Genomic DNA, 17,957 nt, shown 5'->3' with positions numbered 1-17,957 from the left:
GATCCACTTGTCTCGCGCGCCCTGCCCTGGCAGGCGGCAGCAGCTAGCTGGAGTAGTCGGCCGTGGTGACGCGAGAGATCACGCTGAAATTTCCAGCTGCGCCACCACCACCGGGGGTTCCCGACGGCTTACGCCACCGTGCCGGAGGCTTGGACTAAACAACTCCGCTGGGTAGCCAATCATGATCCGCCGGAGTTTTCTTTTGTAGCAGGTAAGCTGTTTGAGAAATTACAGCGACCGATTCTATATTATCCTCGCGTGAGCGCTCCGCACGTCCCTGTCGACCTGGAAAACTCGCCTTCTAAGACTGACCTATCCCTTGCGTTCAAGTCTTCGATCCTGCTGGAATCCCATTGCCCCAATAATCAACCCAGAAAAAAAATCTGCCCTGCTAGTTTACCCTTGGTTGGCTCCCATGAATTGGACTTCATGTATGCGTGCGTGAGTCTCTGACACGACAAGAATTTGATTGAGAGTTAAGACGAAGCTGTCAGGGAACACTAATAATCCATCCTAGCTAGGCGAGCACTCCATTTGGTCTCTATCCACTCCGGGGCTTGTTCTGTTCTGCCTCCCTTTTTAAGCTCATCTCCTCCTACCAAAGAGAGGCAAACCTCTCTCTCGAGACTTAAGTTTCCTGATAACTACAACTCCTCTCTATCTCTTTCTCGTCACTCGTCAGCTCTCAAGAGAGAACGCAAAAGGTAGCGGAGCTCGTGGAGATTCTGGTCATGGAGGGCCTCATCCCGTTCATCTACAGGGCCGTGGCGCAGTACAGGAAGGAGGGGCAGGTCTCCTTCGGCGACCTCCTCTTCGACGAACCATCCCCGTCGTCGCCGACCTCGTCCTACTTCCGTCTCCCCGGGGACTCCGGCCGGTACCAGCTCTTCACGCAGACGTCTTCGTCCGCCGACTCCGGTGCGGTTGGAGCGGCGCGGCGGTCTCCGGCGAACCGTCGGCGCCCTCAATAGCACGGATCATGGTGAATGGTGGGAGGACATGCAGGAGGCAAACAAAGTTACAAACATACTTGCTTCGGTACGTCGTAGTGTACATGCAGATACGATGGTGATTACTGAGCAACTGCAAATACGAGCTGCAGAATTGCAGTTTATGCGTTCCGTACGGTATTTCCTTGTGTATTTTCTTTCAGCTTGTAATGGTATGTGACTGTCAACTGTGAATATGGGGTGCATAAGCGTAAGCATAAGCACGGGCCCTCCGAAGGAGGCTTGTGGAAGTGTAATATTGGCAATAAAACCGTGTGCATGTACAGAAAGGCTGTAAACGCAAAACATGTATGGTTGCAGAAACTGCAAAACAAGTTTGTCGTGGTGTCAAGCATGAAGATTGCTGATTGCGTTATTCTTCAGTTGTTATTGTTAAGCTTCCCATTCGGAAAAAAAAAACTTCGTTCTTCAGTTTGGAATCACAATAAGAATAACTTTCTGACCAATAAAAAGAATACCTTTTCTAGCATGGACATTCTGGGCTAGTCCATAATATCTTACCGGAAGGACTAACCCACCTAGGCTGCTAGTACATTGCAAGATTGCTCTTCAGTTATTAGCTTTCCATTACAGAAAAAAAACCTTGTTCCTCAGTTCAGAATAATAAGAATAAGAATAACTTTCTGGCCAATAACAAATACTTTTTCTAGCTTGGACATTCTGGCTAGTCCATATAATATCTCACCGGAAAGAATAGCCCACCTAGGCAGCTACCTGCTAGTATATTGGAAGGTGCTTACGTGTGAATGCTTAAATAGAGAGAGAGAGAGAGAGAGAGAGAGAGAGAGAGAGAGAGAGAGAGAGAGAGAGAGAGAGAGAGAGAGAGAGAGGGAGGGAGAGGGAGAGGGAGGGAGGGAGGGAGAGAGAGAGAGAGCGAGAGAGGGAGCGAGAGCGAGAGAGGGGGAGGGAGAGAGGGAGAGAGGGAGAGAGCGGGAGGGAGGGAGAGGGAGGGAGGGAGGGAGGGAGGGAGGGAGGGAGAGAGAGAGAGAGAGAGAGAGAGGCACATTATTAATCACCTATGTAAATTACAACTATTATTCGATACAAGGTATTTACCAGCTTCATGATTGAAATGAGACAATACACCGACGCATCAGTTTCATGTGTAATTTTTCTTTTATCTGTCATTTAGTTGCCACTCTTTTTTTTTCTTCTTCTAATATCTACCATTAACATATCTAGAGCGAGTTTCACTTTTGCTCCGACCCAGTGGCGGACCCAGAAATTGAGGTTTGCCGGGGCGAACATTTTTAGATAATTTTTTTAAGCACAAATGCAAGTGTGCATAATGAAATGAGCGATCCGCAAAAAAGTAAGTTTTCAATATGGATAGTATAAAACTACTAAGGACATGAAAACAAATAAAAATATTAGAAACTACAAAAAGTAGTCCTACTGATAAAAAATTGATAAAAAAATCTGTAAGCAATAGCTGGTTGAATGTCCCACAAAATTAAATTTGATAAAAAAATTGGATGATCTATTTATTCTTGGTATTGTACTCTCCACGGACTTTTTTAATTGACTCGAATTTAGTATAACTTTGTACTAAATTTGAGTTAATTAAAAAGAAGCGAAAGGAGTACATAGAAAACATGACAAACACAATCGGAAAAGGGGAGAAATTACTTGCAGCTGTCGCAACCACCGCCTCCTGCTCTTCCGGTTCCTACATATGCTATCCAATCTCCTCGTCCGAGTCCATCGGCGGCAGCGGCCAGATCAGAAAGTTAGGTGCTCGGCTGCTCAAGGACTTGTAGGCTTGTAGCAGCCGGCGGTGCGTGTAGCCATGCAACTGTTCAGGTCGGTCATCGAGAGAGAGAAGCGCGCTAGGGATTGGATGTTTGGAACGAACGCGTGGGGAATTTTGCGATTGGAACGCTGCAGCCATGAGCCTGAGTATGTGTGAGCCTAGTATTTGGCCTTTGGACAGCTAAAAAATGGAATGGGCCTTTCACTTTAGCCCAATAGTGTATCACGGAGGTCCAATTTTATTTCTCCTCGTCATTACAACAGGTACTGCTTCGATGGAAGAATACATCAGAGCAGTACATGTTCGTCAATGGTGGTTGGCCGGCCGCCATACATGCAGAGTTGCTGAGCTGGGCTGCCCTGCTCAGCACCGGGAGACCCGGGGCGGCCGCCCCTGCTCGCCCCCCCGGTAGGTCCGCCACTGCTCCGACCCTAGTTATGTATCTCTGACACTAATTACCTGATCGAGTGAAAATCTGTTTGGATTACAGCTTTTAGAAGTTTTGAACCCCGTCTTCTTTTGTTGTGTGTCTATTGGGCAAGGTGTGATGTGATGACTGTGCTTCAAAAACATCACGACAACGATGAGGAATGGTATAGACGGATAAGAGAAGTATAGGCATGATGGGCAATGATGGTTCCGATCTTCACACACTATTCCGCGCCACATGGACGTACCATGTCGATCCTATCTTAAATCTTAAAAAACAAGAAATTGCTAAGTTGGGCTAAAACCGTGTTCAAAGACCGTAGATGAGATATTTCGCTAGAGGTTCAACTAAATGAGATAATATGTGTCATAAATACACAATTACAGGGAAAATGTGGCATTCACTAGTATGAATAAGTTGGGGATCATGGTGAGTTGGTGACCGGTTGAAGGGCTCGCCGTAAGACACGAAAATCAACAAGAGCAAAATAAGTGAAGACTTCCGGTACAAACCAATTTTTGTAGGCACAACTGGACTAGGCAAGCAAAACTAAGGAAGTGTTCGATGTTTATGCCTCTAGTACATGCCGGTTCATAAACCCTGCCAAGTACTCCATTATATTTGGTGACTCCTACCCAGAGGATCAGCGAGTCGAGGTCAAAACCTACCTATATATCACACATGAGACTTTTGAAACTAAGTACCTCGGGCTACCTACACCTGAAGGGAGGATGAACAAGGGGAAATTCCAAAGCTTGCAAGAAAAATTAGCTAAGTGTTTGGCCAATTGGGACGACAACCATAAATCATAGGCAGCAAAAGAGGTCCTGATCAAATCCGTTGCCTAGGCTCTCACCGTCTATGTAATGGGGGCTGCCCATGGATCTTTGCGATGAGCTTACCAAGATGATTGGAAGGTACTGGTGTGTGTGTGAGGTGGATGGGGGTGGGGGAGAAAGCGGGAAGAGGAAAATAAACACACTGTCTAGGGAGGTTCAAGTACTAGGCCTAACGGTGAAGGGCCTGTTAAGAAATGCTATGGAATTGCCTGGTTCCCCCTAAAGTGAAATTGTTTGCCTGGAAGATCTGTCAAAACGGCCTAGCTATGCAAGAAAACATGGCAAGGAGTAGGATGGCGACAACAAGTTTGTGCCAAATGTTGATCTTTGCATGATGACCACCCCTTCCACATTTTCATGCACTGCCACGAGCTCGCTCCCTCTGGTTGGCGATGAAGGAAGAGTGGGAGCTTCTGAAATGCAACGGGCATGGACCGTGATGGTCTTATGGCGGATCTGGCGTAACCATAATGAAATGACACATGATAAACCCCCTCCATCTATCGAAGGCTCCAGTCGGTTCTTGATAAGCTGCCTTAATTCTCTGTTGTTTATTAAGCAATATCCAACTAGATACATTGTTAAAGGAAAAAATGGTCATTGGACCTGATGTCGGCTTTAAAGCTAAAAGCAAGAACCAGGATGGAAGGCAGAAGGTTCGGAAGAGGTGGATCGCCCCAGAACCAGGTCGAGCCAAGTCGAATACTAATGGAGCTTTCCTTAATAGCAGTGAAGCTGGAACTATAACGGTTTTGAGGGATCACCAGGGAGATGCCATTGCGGTTGCTAGTCGTCCGGTAGCACACTATGCAACGATGGAACGAGAGTGGAGCTAATGGCGATTGAAGAGGGGTTGCAACTCAGCGTGATCAAGGAGACTACCCAAACAACTCAATATATGCCTTCGTAATTACTGACATTCATGAGTTACTTCAAGAAAGAGAAACAAGTGTAACCAAAGTGTGTCGTGAGGCCAATATGGTCAGTCATGAGCTGGCTAAGTTAGGTGTAGAGTTAGGCATAGGACGGTTGTGTGATTTGTCGATCCACCACCGGAAGTGTGTCAGGCGATCGACCAAGATTGTAACCCTAATATCGTTTAATATATTTCTCTTTCCTGGCAAAAATGGTGCATTGTACTACTTTCGAAATGCATTGATTTAAAGATTAACGAATTTACATGTTTTTTTGTCACATTATTAGCTCTATGCTACTTGGAATATTTTCTCTTGCATACAAGGGTACTTCATGTCGAGAACTTCAACATTGGTTTACATTAGGGAAAAAGGAAACACTTGGTTGTTCATCGGGACTTTCTTCATGAACTTAACATGTATGTTCTATCAGCATGGAATTTCACTCGCACTCTTGCTAATAGGCTATGACTAATTCTGGTGATGTCAGTTGTAATTCAAGTTGTAATTCACGTTGCAACTCATATGACTAGTACGAATGACAGAACAATCAAACGACCCGATGCGTTTTTCTCGGTTGCAACCCATATTGGCTTGTGACTAGAACAAATCACGAGGCAATTCAATCGTTCCGGCGTTTTTCTCTCGGTTACAACTTCATTTGAACCTAGAAAAATCTCAGTTTGCAACTCATACTAGCACGGATCACGGTGAAACCCTATAGTGAATCTCTAACTGAGAATTAAGGTCGATCGAGAATTAACAAAAAACTGTTATGATTAACGAAAAGTGTCTTTAGCACATGAGCACCAGTGCTCCTGGTGCTATAAAGTCATATTATTTGTATTCCAAAAAAATTAAAATTAAATACCTACATACATATAAACATTCCGAAGATACGGTAGAAATTTCGGAGAAAAATATGTTATATTTTGAGCTATATAAAAAAGACAAATTTCTGACAAATATACGTCTCTATACGTAGCCATAAATTTGTTTTTTTCCTGTAGCTCAAAATACAATGCAATTTCTACCAAAACTTATCACGAGTATTCGGAACATACATATGTATTCATAGAATAAATGTGACGATTTTTTGAAACACGGATATATAACTTTTTTAATATTTAAAAACTGAGAGCACTGGTGCCCATGTGCACCAAATGCTTATTCTATGATTAACCGATTTGTTAGATAGAGTCACGCTTGCCTTTGTCCTGACTTGTACCAACTTCCTAGGCTTTTAGCTTTCCCACACAAGAGAGCATTGAAAGGCATGGGCATCTCGTCTCTAGGATCGGGGACTTCAGATGAGTTTCCCTGGCTCACTTTCAGGTACAGCTCTTGGCCTAGGTACCTCCTCTCGAGATTCTGCGACCTCAGGTTCCACATGCCCTCGTTGTCCAAGTACACCAACACGGCGGTCCACGACATGGGATACACCTGGACGGTCGAACGGTACATGGCGTCCACCAGATTGTACGTCGATCTTGCGTCGGGGCTCCATTTGCCCCACCCCATCCTGTTACCTCAAATATATATACAGCATTGTTTAGCAGACAATTGTAGGATTTAGATCAAACGGCTCCAGGTAGTTTGATATCAATTACCCGGCAACGAAGAAGCTGTAGCCGTCGAGGTGCCAGGTCTGCATGGACGGCAGGTTGTTCTCGAAGACGATCTGGACGAAGTCCCTGTAGGCGGCGTCGATGGCCACGGTGCCGAGGGTGAGGTTCCTCCTCTCCGGCCAGCCGGAGACGACCGTGTAGACGCCGGCGATCCTGAAGAAGTCGGCCAGCTTGAGCGGCGTGGCCGCGTTGGCAAAGGCGACGCCGTTGACGGTGCACCTCCGGCGGCCGCCGATGACGGACTCGTCGTTCCGGAGGAGCAGGGTGCGGGTGACGTTGATCCGCCCGTAGTGGAAGGAGCCCTGCGGGTTGGGCCGCGCCGCGCCGGCCGTCAGGTTCATCCTGATGGACTTGGCCTGCTCCATTGATCGGTTGTAGGTGTTGTGAGAGGAGCGATCGTCGAGCGGCGCGTTGCCGGAAGGCGGGTGCTCATTGGCGCCGGCGTAGCGGATGGTCCCGACGCCGTAGAGCTCCGGGCCGACGAAGAGCGAGCTGACGACCATGTAGTAGGCCCTGGGCGGCTGGTCCGCCGCGACGAGGACGGAGAGGGACTGCCCTGGGTGGACGTCGAGCGAGGCGTAGAGCTTCTGCGCGGTGTAGGCGCCCTCCGCCTCCACGAGCAGCATCTTGTGTCCCTGGACGCGAAAGCAGAGCGAGGTCCTGGCGCCGACGTTGGAGACACGGAGCCGGTACGTGCGCCCGGCCTCGAACGCGAGCTCGGCGCCGTACGGGCCCATGCCGTTGATCAGGACGCCGTCGGGCGGAGGCAGGCCGCGGCCTCCGTCCAGGCGGTCCTTCATCGCCGCCGCGTCCATGTTGTACCAGTCCTGGATGAGGAGGTCGAACTCGGCGTCGGGGCGCGGGAACGGGACGTCGATGACGGGGCGGTTGTTGACGCGGATGGGGCCGTGGCCGCCGGCGGCGGCGTGCAGGCCCAGCGAGGGGCGGTAGAAGAAGGTGCCCACCTCGTCCTTGGCCTGGAACACGTACGTCCAGTTCTCGCCGGGCGGTATCCCGCAGTTGGTCCCGGCCACGCCGTCGTTCCACGAGTTCCTCTTCAGCTGCAGGCCGTTCCATGTGAGGAGGAAAGGCTCGTCGAGGGTGTTGACGACGTTGATGTGGGCGACGTCGTTGGTGGTGAGGTTGAGCAGAGGCCCGGGGAGGCGGCCGTTAATGGCGATGACCCTCTTGGCGACACCCAGCGGGGAGCGCAAGGCGTAGGACACCTCCCAGTCCATGAACACATGGTGGTTCTCCGCGCCAACGACGGCCGAGTGCAGGATGGCTGCTGATAGCACAACGGCGACGACAAGCCGCCCGAGGTCCATGACGCTCGGCACCACACGATCAGGCGAGGCAATGGTTGAGTTGAGTTAGTTCGCAGAGAGCAGGACCGGCGTGTTTAATTAGCTAGGTGGAGAAATCAGAGGCATGGTGAGTTGTTCTGAAACTGGTGGAATTCTGGCCGGTTGTCGCAGAGAGCAAAACAGGCGTGGCGTTTGCAGCAGACGCGCGCGCATATATCCCGTTTTGTGCATCCTCCTACATCTCATCTGTGATCTCTGTTTCTAGTATCGTGGCCACTGGATGTAGCGAACGTTCTCCTGCAGACATGGCATTCAGAATTCAGATGATTCAGAGGTGCCAAAGGCCCAAATAACCAAATTGCTCGTGAAATTCAGAAACAGCTACAAACCTGAAATTGCCTGGCTTTTTCACGGCGTTTCAAGTAGAACTAGGGAACAAAACCAGACCGTTTGGATCCGACATTGCGGTCCAGAATTGAGATGATATCTCTGTCGGAATCAAGTCCTTGCTTTTGGTTCGTCATAAGGGAGCTAGTAGATTTTAGTGTGCCTCAAACTCCCCAGATTCTCAATGTTCGTCTGCAACACCACTATATTAGAGCATTCTCAGGTTTGTCTAAATTTGGATGTATCTTAGACAAATTTGAGACATCTTTTTTGGCAAAGAGGGAGTAAAAATGTTATACACTTCCACAACACGGACAGAAGGTTCTAAGAGTCACTATACACTGCGTCATTCCAAAATTACGAAGGAAGTAATTACCTAGATACAGCAGCACCACAAACAGTGATATACTATTGACAGAGAATGAACACATAGATAATGACATGCCGATTTAGCATCAGTATCTTGCGCAAAGCTTTTCAGTGAATTCCAGGAAATGGCTCCATGGAGTTTGCAAATTCCCAACATTTCCATGTTTTGGTCTGTGTGGTCTCTGGTCTGTTACATGTCTGGAAAATCATCCTATGTAAATGCTCAAGTGAGCAGAAACCAAAAGGAGACACTATAAAAAGAGCTACACAGGATTATATACAAAATCAGAAGGATGCCAAGAGCCAAAACATGATGAAAGCTGATGTAGCACTTAGTGACCAAGAAAGAAAAGCCAACGCCGTGGCGAGTTGAAATCTCCCGCAAGGCAGTTGGTAGTATCTTCTGCAGAAAGAAATGTCCTTTTCAAAAAGAACTATAACACCAGCAGCTGAGCATGAAGCAGCAAACGAGAGAATTGCAGTAACCTGCATTGCATAATTGGGTTGCATTAGTGTTGCTGGGAACAATGAATAAGGGAACGACTACTCTATGAAATGCACAAATCGCACGTCAAATTAGTGTAACCATTTGGCCAATACCCTAGATGCATTCAGTAAACTCCCCTCATTGAACAATAACCAACAAGGGTGCCGGTCCGTAATGTCGCCCCTGTAATATCTGTGCTCATGTATTTTGAACAGCAGAGGAGGGTGCTATGGAACTAGAACATGATCATTAACCTACTAAAATTACAAGTATAAAAGCCTACATTTCTGTAGCACACAACATAAGCTTTGAATTATCATTTAGTTTCGGTTTTGCCATATGCTCTCAAAGAGGATGCTAATCATATACTGAATGTCAGTCTATGTCAAACAATGAAATAGAGCACATTCTGAAAAAACAATCTGAAGAAAGCAAGAAACAGGCTGAGTTGTAAAAGTTTCAAAAGGACGTTTATCATTACCCAGTCTCCGACGACAAACAAGCTCACTAAGACAGCATTATTGAGATCCCGTTTGACTTTGAGGGCATATCCATCAAGACACGCAAGTCCCAAGCTCCACAACGCTTGCAGTCCCATCGACGCGATCAAATAGCTGGAATTTGAAACACAAAAGAACTCATTACACAGCTCAAAGGCGCCCTGCAACAGAAAGCCTAAAAAAGGAATGCTGTATTAATAACCTACAGGTCTGTAAATAAGCCACGACTGCACTAAATTTCTAACTACTGAGGTCAGGAATTACTACCATGGACCCATACCAGATTGCTTAGGGAAGTGGAAATTTTGCACTGGCAGAGCATGGAGTTTATAACTAACAGGGGCGACACTAATTCAACAAAACATGAAGTGAAGAGCGCCATTGATGCCATTTGGAAGCTACATTAGCCTAAACTTCAAATAATCACCACTCAAATAGTCACTGCCTTCTTCACTACTAATCAACTAGATTCACAAGTGTTTGAGGGGCCAAGGCATTTTTTATCTCTTGTGAAGCTCAGCCACTTATTCTTGGACAGTATTCACTCGCGCAAGTTGTACTATTTAAAATCGACATTCCTCAATGTTGCTACAAGTTTATAAATTTACATATTTTTTCAGGCACATGAATCACTCGACAGTGATTGTTAGCTTCATATCCTGTTAGATTCTGTAACCAACGATCCAAATACTTGTATACAGTTGCGCTACCCATAAATTAGCAAAGCCCCCTGTACTACTACTAATTTATCCATCTCTAACTCCACCAGAATAAATGGATGCCACTTGTAATTACCATCTCTGGCTCCACTACATTTCGTGAATTCGTGATAAATGATTTGGGGCAAAATGGTACTACTCCTAGTCCTCACTGCCCACCACAATCCCAAGGCTCCAACTCGCTCCCGACCTAGGAAGACTAGAACAAGGAAACACCGAAACCAACGCGATACGAGGCGAGGAGCAGGGCCATCCATCCATGTGACGGGACGGGAAGGGGATGGTTACCAGAAGGCGGTGTATCCCGCGAAGCCGGCGGAGGAGACCATGACGGCGATGGAGGCGGCGGCGAGCGCGGCCTGGCCGAGCCGCAGGCAGAGGCCGCCCCACGTCCCGGGCCTCCCGCGCAGCTCCGCCATCTCCGCTCCCCCCCTCCTCCTCAGCGGGCGGCCCGATCGGCCATGCGCGCGCGCGCGGGCTGGTAGGTAGGGGTTAGGTGCGCGGCGGCCGTGCGGAGTGGAATCGCGACTCGGCTCTGCCGGCTTTAGGCGAGACCTGGGGAAGGAGGAAAGGGGGATAGGGAATGAGGCCGCCGGCGCGGTGGGGTGGGGGGAAGGTTGGTGCGCGCGGGGGCCCCACCCGCGGCGAAAAGATGGCTTTGCTTGCGATGGTGGTTTTGGGTTCCTGATCTGGATCTCACGGCTGGGATTTGACGCGGTGGCCCGTGGCCGTGGGCGATCTTCTTCTCTTTCGCTCCAAAGTTTTTCGTACGCGGCCTTCACGTCCGGTCCGTACGGGCACGTAAAAGTCTGTGCTGGTAGTTGAAGGATATATTCGTGTTGAGTTTGAGAAGAAAAGGAGAGATTCGCGTAGAGGGAATCACGCCTGGTGTGTGGACTTCTCCTTTTCTAACCGACGAAATAGAGAGCTCTGCTTTTCTGGCAAAACGGCTAAGTCCCAGAGGAATTATCTTACAGTATGTTTTGGGGGATTACAAGTGCATGTGTGGCGCCGATGGGAGGGGCGCCACACATGCTGCCACGTCGGATGGGCGCACCAGCTCAGCGTCGATGGCGCCACGTCGGCTGGGTGTGTGGCGCCGGCAGGAGGGGAGCCACATGGGCATGTGTGGCGCCCGTGGGAGGGGCGCCACACAAAAGGGTTAGATTGGTGAAATAGTTTCGCCGGAGGGCTGTGCTTTTCTTCCACTTTTGGGTTATTTTTGTGTAAATCGCCGGAAAAAAAATCTTAGTGTGAAGGCCTTGAAAACGGAACCTATACTTTGCAAGGGTTCTCAGAGGCCAAAAAAAATATAGTTAATGAGGAACCCGTGTTTTACAAATATCGAAGTAAAAAATCCAACTCAAATATAGTTAATGAGTACCCACAGAAGATCTGCATGTTTTATATTAAGCTCGAAGGGTGAAAGGAACGATGTCCGAGGTAAGGAAACCACCTCGTCGCTGCTCGCCACAGACGTCTCTCAGAGGTAACACACACACGCACGCACACACACACCCACCTAGGTTATTCCTCTATTTTGCCTACTACGGGCTACCGTCTACGATCGCTAGGTATCCACAATCTGATCAACGATCTGGTCCGAGGTCATTGACTTGCCATCGAAGACCCAATCGTTTCGTTGGAGCCATAGTTATCGGATGACAAGCATACCGAGGGAGTTCCCATCCTTTCTGTTCGCACCGGGGAGAGCGCCAACTGCCGCAGGCCACCAGTCGGAGAGGTTGCCGGTCGGGGTAGGGAGGGTGACGCCGGTGCGGTGGGTGACACCGTCCCAAACCGGAGGGCAAAGGGGCACTCCACCGAGAGGACTAGATGTTGGCGGACCCTCCATCATGATGATGAAAGCGTGGCGTGCGTCACTTCACTGATTTGACCATACGACCATGCAGGAACCGAGGCGACCGGCGAAGCGGTACAGTAACTTCCTCGTTTTACGTGCACGTGGAGTTACTGTGTTGGTTGTTCCATCTCTCCTGGACACGTGTTGTCCTAGATTGTACTAGCAGAATACTGGCGCGGCGGCACGCCGCGCCCTTGTGGTAGCCATGAGTTGAAGAATAAAATATGTTGCTGCTCTTTTGCTCTGTAAACAGATTTATAATCTTCTCTTGTACACAATATCGCACATGCATTTTTTGAACTCCGCACTCTCAATTTGAATAGGTTGTAGAAATCTGCTGTACTGAGTTGTTTTGCTCTTTGAAAGCGATAATTACATGGCAGGGCATGTTTGCTAGTGTATTTTACAACTTGACATGGACAACTGAGATAATCTGATGATGCAAATACATTATTCAGGGCAATCTGGAGTTCTTTCAAAATATAAGATTGACTAAAGGGACCAGTCGTTATAATTCCCTAGTTGCATTATAAAGCAGAGTACTATTTGTGTCTGTGGCCTCACACAAAGATTGTACGTCTTTTTTGAGGTCGCTTCTATACCTCCCAGGATTGAATGTATGTCTTGGACGTTGTCAGAAGAGAACCAAACATGAGTAAGTGAACCAGACATCTGGATTAGGAAAAAACCATAAATCAACGACCTAATGTATAGCATGTGCACTGATGCTTTTTTACAACCCACACAAATGAAGTTCAAATGCTAGTGAGAACTGGATTTTTTTCTCGTAAGATGGCACACACCAAAGGAAGTGGTGAAAATCAGCAGTATATATCAGTTTAATCAAACAAAAAGGAGGACGGATGTACGATTCCCAAACACAACGGTTGCTCAGATTAAGATCTAGTTACATGAAGGCAAACTATGCGAGAAAGAGCCCGTCAAGAGGTAAATCAATTCATATCTACATGGAGTGGCATGTATATTACACTAAGTATATACTCTATACAATGGAACACACAAATCTACTAATTCTGTGGGGAATAGATTTAGCTAGGCATTATTTGAACGATTATCAATCTACACAACTCAATTTTAAATATGAGTATTGTAAATATGGCATTCTGATGTCACAGTTGCAGATATATTGTTGTATTTCAATGTAGCCAGTTTCATACTATTTATACTGACAAAACTGGCCCCAAGCCAAAATTATTTTGTTATCAAGAGGAAAAAAGTAGGTTGCATATTCATCTTTCTGAATATTGATTCTGTGGACCTTTTTTTTCAAGATGTGCGTTCATAGCTAGCACCTAAAAAGCTTGTAAATATTCAGTAGCCATGCCGCCATATTGCTAAGTACCAAGGAAAATTTTCATTTATGTGTGATGAAAACTAAAACATATTAGAGGACAACCTTGAAGATAACTATTCTATGAAATTTCAATGCAAAAAATATTTAGCAACTATTTGATATTATCAAAATATGCATGAAGCTTAGTTTGCATTTGACTGACACAAATACACAATACATACCTCAAATAATGAAGAAAACTGGCCAACTAAATATTTGCTCACAAGTAGTGCATAGGTAAGATCCCTGCAAAAAATTGTGTGCCTCTTTAGGTATTTAGCAACAACGACCTATCGATGGCATGAATGATAAATGCTGAAACATATGGTCACCCAGGAGGTATTTACTAAAATAGTTAAATATTCAGCCAGAAGTATTAAACGTACAAAATAATCACATTTACAGTTGTTGGCCACATAGATTTTTGAAGATACAGCTCAGATTTTTTTGCTCGAGTATGTGCACTGTAATACTGCAGAAATGCACATGAAGAAATTAGGTATCCGTCAAGACTAAGACAACCAGAGCATGTAAAGCCAGAATTTCTTTCAATTATTTGCATTAAGATTCAGTTAGAACAGAGAATTTAGGACTTGGGAGAGTAAGAATAACTTGTAATATCTTGTGTTCAGGTTTCCAAGCATGCCACTCTTGGTGCTGGACTGGATATAAAAGAAACTAACCTGGGATCACCTTTGGCAAAATATGAACTCATCAATGGGAGTCCTGTGTGCTCTCCATACAAAATATTTGTAAAAACAGTAGAAACAGAGATCTCCATGCAAAGAGGAATAAAAATAACTCCGTGCCAAAGAAGAAGAAAATATTTTCATGTGACGGAGCTGTCAGTGAAAGGTGTGGTTTCAATTGGTTGCTCTGTTGCATCGGTCTCTTGGTTCGTTAGATCACTTGACTGAACCTGGAAGCAAGAATTGATCTGCATTTAGTAATAAGAGTAAGTTGGCAACCTGGAAGCAAGAATTGATCTGCATATAGTAATAAGAGTAAGTTGGCAGTAATAATAAAAATAATAAGCTTGAATATAAGTTGCCAGCTCTCGGTTCCTTCAGTTCAAGAGAATATGATCACAGGGTTCAAATATAGCTCTCTTGTTTCTATCAAAAAGAAACTCACATAATTATAAGTTAGGTAGAACTTCAGTTTAACTGTTCGATAAATTTAAGATTTCAAAACAACAGAAACTCATGGTTCTTGTGATATTCAATATTTTCGAGATCTCCTTATATGTCTTATGGGTTCAAACGAAGAAGTAAATATTTTTTTCAAAAAAACACTACCTCTCTTCAAAGTTATGCAAATATACATTATTATCAAAGTAAATTTACAGAACCTATTTTCATGGTAAACAAACAAATAAGCCCAAAAATGGAGAACTCTAGAGCATCAATTTACACAAAAGTTGAGTTACACCTCAGGCTTATATTCAATAAAGATCTTGTATGCTTGATGGCAAGAGGCTGTTGAAGGATCAGAGTGCTTAACTAAGAAAGACGTCACCACAATGATCCGTCAGAACTTCTGAAGCCGCGAGCATAAGTAGCATGCCGCAACTTCAATCGATCATGATTTTGATAATGTGGTTATCCAAGTATCTGTTATGACTGTAAACACTAATGGTAGAAAAATTGGCGGCTATGTACAATACCATAATGCTATTTCTATCAAGAAGCTCAAGTGCTCAACCAGGCTTTATAAAAGACCAATAGTATTAGAAAGTACAACAGAAAGGAAAAATAAGTTAAACGTTCCTTAAAATCATCTTCTTTGCATCCATGATGTACATAAAGCGTCAAATCAGGTATGAGTTTTAACATAAGAGCTTCAAGATTTATCTCTCTAGGATATGTTAATTTGTTGAATTGAATAGCACCAGAATTTTCCTCCATATCTTTAGATAGGTTTATTTACACAGGGTACTAAACATTATTCTTCAATTTCTATTAACTTAGAACCAATGTACACAGGTAACTCGGAAGCAGACCAATGTACATAGGTGAATCAAAATGGCTAACATATTCAGAAAGATGAGTATCTCAATCATCTCTATAGGAAACATCAACTAATTCTGATGGCTAACATGGGCTGATATGGAAAAAGAAAAGTAAAGTTTCCTATTAACATTAAAGGAAACTGGCTGAATGGCAAATACATGTGCACGGTGCCACTAAAGGAGATGCAGGCCACCTAGGCTGGATCTTATCTTGTACCTACTGTTGGACTTTCATCCTGGATAAACTATGTATGCATCATGTCATGTAGACTCTAGTTGGTTAACAGAAAACAGTTCATCTACCTTATTTGAGCCAAATAAAATAACATAGTGAAGTTTTACTTCATTACCCCAGTATGCACCCACCTTGCATATTTCCTTCAGCTGCATACAAAAAAATATCAGAAGACTGTATTAATGTACTGTAAATGATAAATGACTGTCTTAATGCAGGTACAGAAATAAAGCCACTGAAGGCACAATAATCCACAATTACATAACAACTATCCAAATAAGCATGGTCTTAGACTATTATGAGTTCCACCTTACAATATATCGTCTATTAATGAGTTCCACCTTACAATATATCATCTATTAATGCACTACTTGTGGAATATCTAGTGGTTTTGACATTCAGACAGTGGCAAAGCTCAGGACAAATGGGAGAACACAATGCTCTCTAATTATACAATGGTGCCAAGCTATGGATGTTTACAATACTAAGCGAGGGAGGAAACAACGTAATGGAAACTAAAACTTACTGTCTGGTCAAGTTTGGGCTTCAAAACATTCCCTGCAAAGTTAAGAACATTTGTTGTTACACATGTGTGCACAACACCAAACGGAAACCGATATTTCGTACCGAATTTGAGAAACATTGTTATACATCAGATAGTGCTACTGATGATGTGATGCTCGACAACCAACAGAATTTTTCCTAGAGTTAAATAAAATAGGGGTGGTTCTGAACCTAAGCTACTTTGTGTGTGTCATGTGAACCTAGATTCTGGTAGATCCATCAGTTACGAAGTGTCGTATAAATTAATCCAAATTCTGTGGTGAATAATACTGCGTAGACGCTATGCTGGACAAATTGACCCAAAAACTACACTATTTTGACCATAAAACGGCCGGATAAAACAAAATACTTGTGGAGTGCAGAAATCGTCGTGTAGTATATGAGAAGTCCTAGGCATATCAATAGTCTACTCAAGAGGACTAACATTCCATAACCCCCTCACCAGCTCAAATGCAGCCTACGCCTCATTAGTTACATAGTACTGTAGTGAACAATTTGGAGATTAAAAACAGTAAGAAATTCACCAGTAGTAGTGAACAGTTTAAAGAGTAAAAAACAGTAAGAAATTCACCAGTTGACTGATTCATTATTATCCAAGCTAAGAGAAATTATAGCTCCAAGGAGACATCCTTTGTCACCGTGAAATGTAACCAGAATATGTAAAAAGTACAGAATCATATTAAGCAACTACTCCCTCCGGACGGATTTAATTGACGCCAGAGGTAGTACATACGACGCGGGAGCTAGGCTAAGAGTGCGTCGATTAAATCAGTCCTGAGGTAGTACTATGATCATGCTGGAAACTAAGATAGTGACGGACTGACGGTATTACAGATTTTTCCAGATACCATACTGGAATTTACTTTTCCATTGTAACATCGATGCTGACGACCTGAACAATAGGCTGACGACGATTGGGTTGCGCCATTCTGAATAATGCATCACCTGATATAGCAGGCATGTATTGATCATCAATGTGTTTATGTAGCATCACTACAGAACATAAATCTATTTCTAATCTCTATACTTATGTAGCATCAATGCAGAAACTAAAAGAAATGTGCATGTATGCTAAATACAAAGAATCTCCAGTTTTTATTCCAAGACGTCTACGCCTAAATGCAAATGGAGAACTGGCTCACTTGATTGGGACCTTTATGGTGATCTGATGAGGGTCTGCAGTCCTGCATTGAATCAGACAAACATTGTACCTACACAACAACAAAGCAGTATTTTCAAAGAGAGTAACTACATGGCGTGGGACAATTGGAAATAGTCAACACTTGAAAGATCAATAGATAAAAAGAAGGAGGTGTTGGAACGAATAAATGATTACCTCTGAGATATCCCAATTGTGACCGATCGCACGAAGCCTGGCGCTCCTCTTTCTGATGGTGATGGCAGGCTTGTCAAGTTGGAGCAGCACTGGGCGCACCTCCTAGTGATGGCCTCATACCACCGAAGCAGCGGCACTCTTCCCAGCGATGCAGCGGCAAGAGGGGCAGCATCACATCACTTCATATGGAAGACCTCCCCCAGTCAGCACCAACTCGAGGTAATCCACGCCGGCGGGCACCGTCGGGTCG

The 17,957-nt window shown here is 45.0% G+C and overlaps 3 protein-coding genes across 3 annotated transcripts; all 3 read right to left on the bottom strand.

The window, feature by feature from the left end:
• Positions 1-6,146: 6,146 nt before the first annotated feature.
• LOC124648641 (monocopper oxidase-like protein SKS1) lies at positions 6,147-7,902 on the bottom strand. The gene is made up of 2 exons (XM_047188364.1): positions 6,557-7,902; positions 6,147-6,468 (listed from the first exon to the last, which is right to left on the bottom strand). The coding sequence occupies exons 1-2, from the start codon at positions 7,900-7,902 to the stop codon at positions 6,147-6,149; spliced, it is 1,668 nt and encodes a 555-aa protein (XP_047044320.1).
• Positions 7,903-8,731: 829 nt separating this feature from the next.
• LOC124650351 (CASP-like protein 5B2) lies at positions 8,732-10,762 on the bottom strand. Its single transcript, XM_047189884.1, has 3 exons — positions 10,632-10,762; positions 9,606-9,738; positions 8,732-9,123 (listed from the first exon to the last, which is right to left on the bottom strand). The coding sequence occupies exons 1-3, from the start codon at positions 10,760-10,762 to the stop codon at positions 8,923-8,925; spliced, it is 465 nt and encodes a 154-aa protein (XP_047045840.1). The 3' UTR covers positions 8,732-8,922.
• Positions 10,763-12,538: 1,776 nt separating this feature from the next.
• LOC124650350 lies at positions 12,539-14,342 on the bottom strand. Its single transcript, XM_047189882.1, has 3 exons — positions 14,245-14,342; positions 13,744-13,807; positions 12,539-12,879 (listed from the first exon to the last, which is right to left on the bottom strand). Exons 1-3 carry the CDS (start codon positions 14,340-14,342, stop codon positions 12,700-12,702), a joined length of 342 nt encoding a protein of 113 aa, XP_047045838.1. The 3' UTR covers positions 12,539-12,699.
• Between the last annotated feature and the right edge of the window lie 3,615 nt (positions 14,343-17,957).

The sequence above is a fragment of the Lolium rigidum genome, chromosome 4 (assembly GCF_022539505.1).
Source record: "Lolium rigidum isolate FL_2022 chromosome 4, APGP_CSIRO_Lrig_0.1, whole genome shotgun sequence".
In the NCBI taxonomy this organism is placed as follows: domain Eukaryota; kingdom Viridiplantae; phylum Streptophyta; class Magnoliopsida; order Poales; family Poaceae; genus Lolium; species Lolium rigidum.
The sequence above is the reverse complement of the archived record's forward strand: the minus strand, read 5'-3'. Positions and strand labels throughout refer to the sequence as shown.